Source organism: Pinus tabuliformis, chromosome J (assembly GCF_031772625.1).
Source record: "Pinus tabuliformis cultivar Carrire ecotype Pingquan chromosome J, CPIR1, whole genome shotgun sequence".
Taxonomy (NCBI): Eukaryota; Viridiplantae; Streptophyta; class Pinopsida; order Pinales; family Pinaceae; genus Pinus; species Pinus tabuliformis.
In genome coordinates, this window is record NC_142295.1 from 884,355,957 (window position 1) to 884,362,716 (window position 6,760).

General features: G+C 31.8%; 1 protein-coding gene across 1 annotated transcript; it reads right to left on the minus strand.

The window, feature by feature from the left end:
• Positions 1 to 287: 287 nt before the first annotated feature.
• Positions 288 to 791, minus strand: LOC149229500 (uncharacterized). Its single transcript, XM_089375857.1, has one exon. The coding sequence runs from the start codon at positions 789 to 791 to the stop codon at positions 288 to 290; it is 504 nt and encodes a 167-aa protein (XP_089231983.1).
• Positions 792 to 6,760: the final 5,969 nt, after the last annotated feature.

Genomic DNA, 6,760 nt, shown 5'->3' on the forward strand with positions numbered 1-6,760 from the left:
ATTGTATGAAGGACAAAGCCATCGAAAAGGCGTAAAAAACATAACAGTCTCAACGAAACCATAATTATTCCATTGCAAAGAAGGGAAAGAGATACATGAAAAATCTCTGAATTCAACCCTAGCCTCCTATCATCCAACCTCTATTTAACGTACTATCGAATTTCTCAAACGTATATACATAAAATATATAATACATGAATTGGGTTACTGTAACCACCATCATGATAACGAGTATCTGAGAGCGCCTGCAATTGTAACGTGCTGACGGAATTAAGACGCAGCCTTACTTAATTCACCTCCACAATGCTCTCTAACGACGGTCTCCATCCATCGTTCCCGCATCTTCTCCTGGCAACATAATCTTCTCGTTTGGACATTACCATCTTAACCCTAATAATACCACTGCCATTCTCCACACACTCAACTGAAGGAGGAGTTCGAGTACTCGCACGCCTTTCACTGCTAGTTCTGCCCTCCATTCTGCCATTATCGATGCTTTTTCCCTCTGGTAAAGCGGCGTCCTTGGAGAGAGAAGGCGAATCAGGAAGAATTAGCAGCCGATAAAGCTGTCCTGGAACCAACTTCTGGTCCGGCGAAAGAGAGCGGCAGTGTGCATCCTCAGAATGAACGACCGAATGCTGTGGGAATGCCGCGATGACATCTCTGACGACAAGGGGAGGCGTGTATTCCATTATCTTTCCGTCGGTTCTCATCACCATTATAATTTCCTCACCGCCGATGAAATCTGCAGAGAGCTTTCCGGATTCGTGAGATGCCGCACAATTACCCATTGATGAAAACTCTGGTTGATTTCTGTACAACGAGATTTTGCAGGAAGAATTCTTTCTGATCAAATCTAAAGTATATGACTCTGCTGTTACAACAATTTCCGAGCGAATTAGATTTGTGAGTCACTTCAAGAAAATGAAGTGAATGAAAATATGAAGGCTGAGACAGAGGATGTCCGTTTTTATTGGGAGAGAGGCCCGCCATGGCTGGCGTTTCACATGTATGTGTCTCGGTTTCCCTTTCTTTTTCGGCTTTCTTCACCGTCCCGAGCTCTCTCTTCCCGTGTGAATACAAATTTTGTTATATTTATTATCATCATTACTAACTTTTTTTTTTTTTTATGACTTTAAAATTTGTGTCTAAATTTCTTTTTGAAAAAAATAAAAAAATTGTTAAACAAGTATGGTACTTTTTATATATTTTGACTTTTATTTATTTATTTATTTTAATTTTTATTTATTTATTTCTTCTTTATAGAGATAGAATGAAATATTTTAATAAAAATAATGTGATTGTGAAGTTAACTATTAAATATTTTTTATAATTAAATAATAAACAATTGAATAGGTTAATTAACAAAATATTTTGAGCGTTGGGATTCTTTACTATATATTAATTGTTTAGTTCAACTATTCACCTATGTCTTGATGATGAACTATAGTAACTGGTTGAATTGTAATAACACTTTATAAAATAGAAAATGTAACATAATTTATTCTAAAGAGAAACTAGATTATTGACAAATAAAATACCAATTAACATAAATTCAATCATATCTTCTTTTTCATTGAGGAAATTTTCTCACCTCATGCTTTTTCAACCTACATGTTGAAAATGTGGAAGGAATGCCTTCATTATTTGAAAAAACTAGAAGTTTTCATGAAACGAATTATTTGGATATCCATTTCAAATATTGATCTTAGTTTTTTATTCCATGTACAATGGGAAAGGACTTCGAGACATAAACCAAAATAGAAATAAGTAAAATGCGTATATATGTTCAAACCAAATTCAAAAAATAGAGTAAGAAAAAATTCATTAAATTGTGTAGTGTGTATGATAAATTTTAGATAAAATACAATACATTGAAATAGATAAAGTAGATTACAATACATTATGATACATATATTAGGTACAATATAACACAAACATGTTCTCCTAATATAATAGATAAGTTATCATAATAGGATATGACAGTAAAACATATGAGATGTAAACATGGCAACTTTTTATCGATTTATAAATTTAGGTAATACAATCCCCTAATATTTAACTTTTTATCTTTCTTGTGATATATTCAAGTATTTACATGATTTAATCATCATATTAAAAGATCTGTAATATCCATTCTCATTATAATATGATTCGATATAGCATATCCATATCCATGTCTAGCTGTCTTTCATTAAATATTGATGTCTTGTTTGGAAGGTGGACAACCAAGGACACATAGGTCATTAGACAATTGTCACACCCTAACAAGGACCTCCTACCCACAAATAATACAAAATTTAACTTCTTGTAGAAAAGAAGAGAAGAATGGGTGTATGGGTGGAAGGAAGAGTATATGAAAGGAAGAATATAATGAAATGTACAATGAAACTCCTAAACTACTTAGAAGCTAAACTAAAATATTCATCATTTAAAGGAATTAAGGGATTGCAAAAATTGTAGTTTGTTGCATAGGAGAGTGACAAAATCTAATGGGATTTGATGAATATGTTTAATTGTGAAAAGGAGACAATGAAATCTAAGGGATTTGGAAGAATATTTGTGTATATTGCAAAATGATTCCACGTAGGTTCTAAGCTGAATTTATTAATAGGGAAAGAATTGATATTTTTCAAGGGCTCTTATAAATCATAATAGGTAATGTTTTCTACAAGTGAATGGAAATATTAAATTTTATGATGGTAATATGATAGAAATGGAAATTAAGGTAGGTGTGTGAAGCCATCTTTTGAATATGGTATCGTAATGGTCAAGAAACTAAGAACATGGTATTGTAGTGGTCAAGTATGGAAATATTAAATATTTGTTTGTATATATTTTTATATTCATATGTTCAAATATATTTTTCCACATTTTGAATCCACAACACCTAATCCATAATCAAAATTAGAAGATAAAATTACCAAATGGAAATAACAAAGAAATACAAGTGTGTCTTAATAAATGGCATCTTGAGTTTTCTTTATTCCTCTAAATATTGTATAAATCCAATGTTCTCAAAACGATTGGAAAACCCAAAAATGGTAATTAGTTATCCATTGCAAGAACATAGAAAATAATGCCATAATTTTTGAGAATCAAGTCGTTCCACCCACCATCATCATCATGTTTGGAATAGTTTGGTGGTAGTGACAATAATACACATTGTTTAGATAATCTTCGGAAAAATCACATAACCAATCTTTTGTCGATGCGTTTCGAACCAACCAGTGTGGTTCATCATCAGGACAAGTTGAAGAACCAATCCGGCTTAGCGTGATAAATAGAGTGTGTAGAGACTCCAACAGCTATAATGCTAACGGCTAATTTTGACCTAATGATCTTGGTCAAACCACTAAATTAGTTAATTAATATTTCTCGAAAAAGCTAAAATAGGTAAATAAAGGAATGATGGCTGGAAGATTAGCAGTTGCTGGGTCCCAGCCTTGTCTTCCTAGCCTCCTCATTCCCTTTTTGTTAGGCCTTAGGGTTTCTGTCTTCCCCCTCCTTTATTTTTTGGCAGATTTGTCCTATTATTATGGAGTATTTGGTCTTTATTAAGTTATGAATTAGTTTCGGGCTAATTATTGTATTAATCTTACCTGTTTATGATACTATTGGGCATATTATAATTAGATTTGATTTTTTGCCATAATTTCATTATTTATACATTTATAATTATCTCTATATTAACCTTAGAATTGAGTTTCCCTTTAACTATTGTCTAAAAATCCCGTAAATAATATTGACATAGTTAACTTTAATATTTTTGGAATAAATAAATATTGAATAAATATTGATTATTATTAGAAATTTGACCATTAGGTTTAAAGGATATATTATGATATACCAACAATATTAGTATAGTAATAAACATATCAACCCTAAATTATGGTATTTATCTTGTAAGTAATAATATATTTACCTAAGGTCTTAGTTACCTTTAAGATTTTATTGGAATAAATAAATATTGATCTTATATTGATTATATGACCATTAGGTTTAAATGATTAATTATGATATACGGATAATATTAGTTATACTATTATTAACAGACTTGGTTTTAACAACCCTAAATTATGGTATTTACCTGATATAACTAAATTCTAGGAATAATAATGGTTTAACAATTTGTTTGGATTTATTAATTATTAAGAAGATATAGATTATTTAATAAACATATATTATTTTATATAACTTATTATTTTAATGGACCATTATATTTAAATAATAAATATGATATATTATAAGAACAAAATAGTGAAGATCTAACTTTTTTTTTTTTTTTTTTTTTCGATGTGGTTCACGGGGCACCGGAGGTGGGCCGCTACGTCCACGTAGAGCTGCACGGCCATCAGGCCTACCCCCGAGGGCGTCGAGGAGATTTGACCCCGTGACCTCTCAAACCGGAGAGTACTATCAGCGGGAACTCGACCATTTGAGCTAACCCTCGGGGGCAGTGAAGATCTAACTTACCAAAGTCCATTAAATAATTACCTAGTATAACTAAATTCTAAAAATAATAATTAAATATAGATTAATTAATATATATTATGAGATATAATGACCATTATAATTAAAATATGTATTCTCTTAATATTTGGGATAATAATAATAATATACCTATTTATTTTAAATTAACAAATGAATTCCTTTATTTACCTATTTTAGCTTTTTCGAGAAATATTAATTAACTAATTTAGTGGTTTGACGAAGATCAATAGGTAAAAATTAGCCGTTAGCATTATAGCTGTTGGAGTCTCTGCACACTCTATTTATCACGCTAAGCCGGATTGGTTCTTCAACTTGTCCTGATGATGAACCACACTGGTTGGTTCGAAACGCGTCGACAAAAGATTGGTTATGTGATTTTGCCGAAGATTATCTAAACAATATTATGGATCACAGAAGTCTAAATTCCTTAATAATACACATGTCAAGAAAGAACCATTATAGATTCTCCTCCTCCTATCACTGAATCTCATTACAATATTTTTACCATAGCTATTATAGAATAATGTGATTCTTGAACTAGTCATATTCTTCACATAGCTTTAGTATCTGAGTGCTATATGTACGCATTAGATAATGCAATTTTATGTTTTGCATGATGATAGTGCTAAACAATATTAATACCATTCATAAAATTGTATTCCAAGATAACTAAATGAATATATATATAATTTTATTGATGTTAAGTTGCATTATGCAAGTAGTGATTTAATCTAGAGACATTTAAGTTAATATTGTAACAAAGATATCCTCTTCCTAATCATAAATGTGACAATAGCTTGATAGAAATTTCATGATAAATATAATTTTACTATATTCCAAACTCTTTATATGGTGTAATAATAATTTTAAGAGTTTTGTCTAAATATGAATCAACATCGGTTGAAAATTTAATTAAATTTCTGAATCAATAGAAAACTTGTCTTTATATATCACCAAATTCATATAGCTAAAATAATGTTTTCTATAAAATTACATAATTCTCTAAAAACATCTATAGCTCCTTAAAAATGACATGTTTCTATTTCTAACCAACAACCAAGATCAACTATGAAGGCTTTTTAGTCTAAGGAGAATTTTATTTAAGGTGCACTGACTATGATTTTTAATTACAAATTACATGTTGGAGGTGGCAGCGTTACGCATGTACTTTTAGAGAAAAACCTTCCTCACAATGTGGGAAACTATATAAGCAATAGACATGGGATTTTCTTTGCCTCAATTAATGGATATTTTTATTATGCCAATTTGTGGTGAGGCCCAATGATTCATGAGATGCGTACTATATAAATATCCTAGAGTCTCCTAGTGGCAAACATGTTTCTAGATGTTGTTATCACTCAGGTTGTCCCGAAGCTCCTGAAGGGATACGGCTGAGGTAACCACAAACCAATCTTTGGACTACAGGTTCTAGCCCACCTGTAATCAAAGAGGGGTCTCTCTTAATGATTTAGCTTTGTTGACGATGATTTTAGGCTAGTTGTTGAGTTCAAGGGGTTTTGTTTGAGTTTTGGTGGGATGGATGAGGCTTCCAAGTAGAGAGGTAAGTATACTTTGAGAGTTTCAAACCATTGGGCGTGGAGTCATGGAGTAGGACTGCTGGTGCATTTTCTTGGTCACAAGAAGAATATGGAGCAAGGTAGCTGCACATGAAACAATGATTCAGGCTAAAAGGATGGAGTGAGGGCTAAGGAATGAGAAGCAATTAAGAATTTCTCATTCAGCTTAACAGAGGGAAGGTGAATGAGCTCTATCTAGGAGTAGTCAAGAATCCCTAGATAACTGTCAAACATGAGTGAATTAGGGAGAATACGAGCCAAAGGGACTTCATATTCATTACCAATTCGGATGAAAACATAAAGAAACAGCAGGAATTGAGCATAGAGTGCAGCCAAGCAAGTTCTAAGCTAATCTTTCTTTTTGTTATTTAGATGGTGATATATGTATGATATAAACATATATGAATTTGAAACAGAGATTAGAAACACTTATTGAGTCATGTTGCAGCACAAGGATTCCATATTCATTCTTCAAAACATTAATAATACAGTAGACAGCCCATCCTCCAAGATTTTCAGCAGTCTTTGATTAATGAGAACATCAAGTATATGGAGCGAGTCTCTCCTGGAGAAAATCAACCAACCAACCCCTTAAACAATGAATTACGGTGGTTTATATAGGGAAAATATCTAAAAATATCCATTACAGCAGATCTTAAACGAATCTGAGGGAAATGAGTTCTTTAATT

What these genes read in the sequence shown, in the direction of transcription:
- LOC149229500 (XM_089375857.1), bottom strand. Translation starts at nt 791, where the DNA reads ATGGGTAATTGTGCGGCATCTCACGAATCCGGAAAGCTCTCTGCAGAT.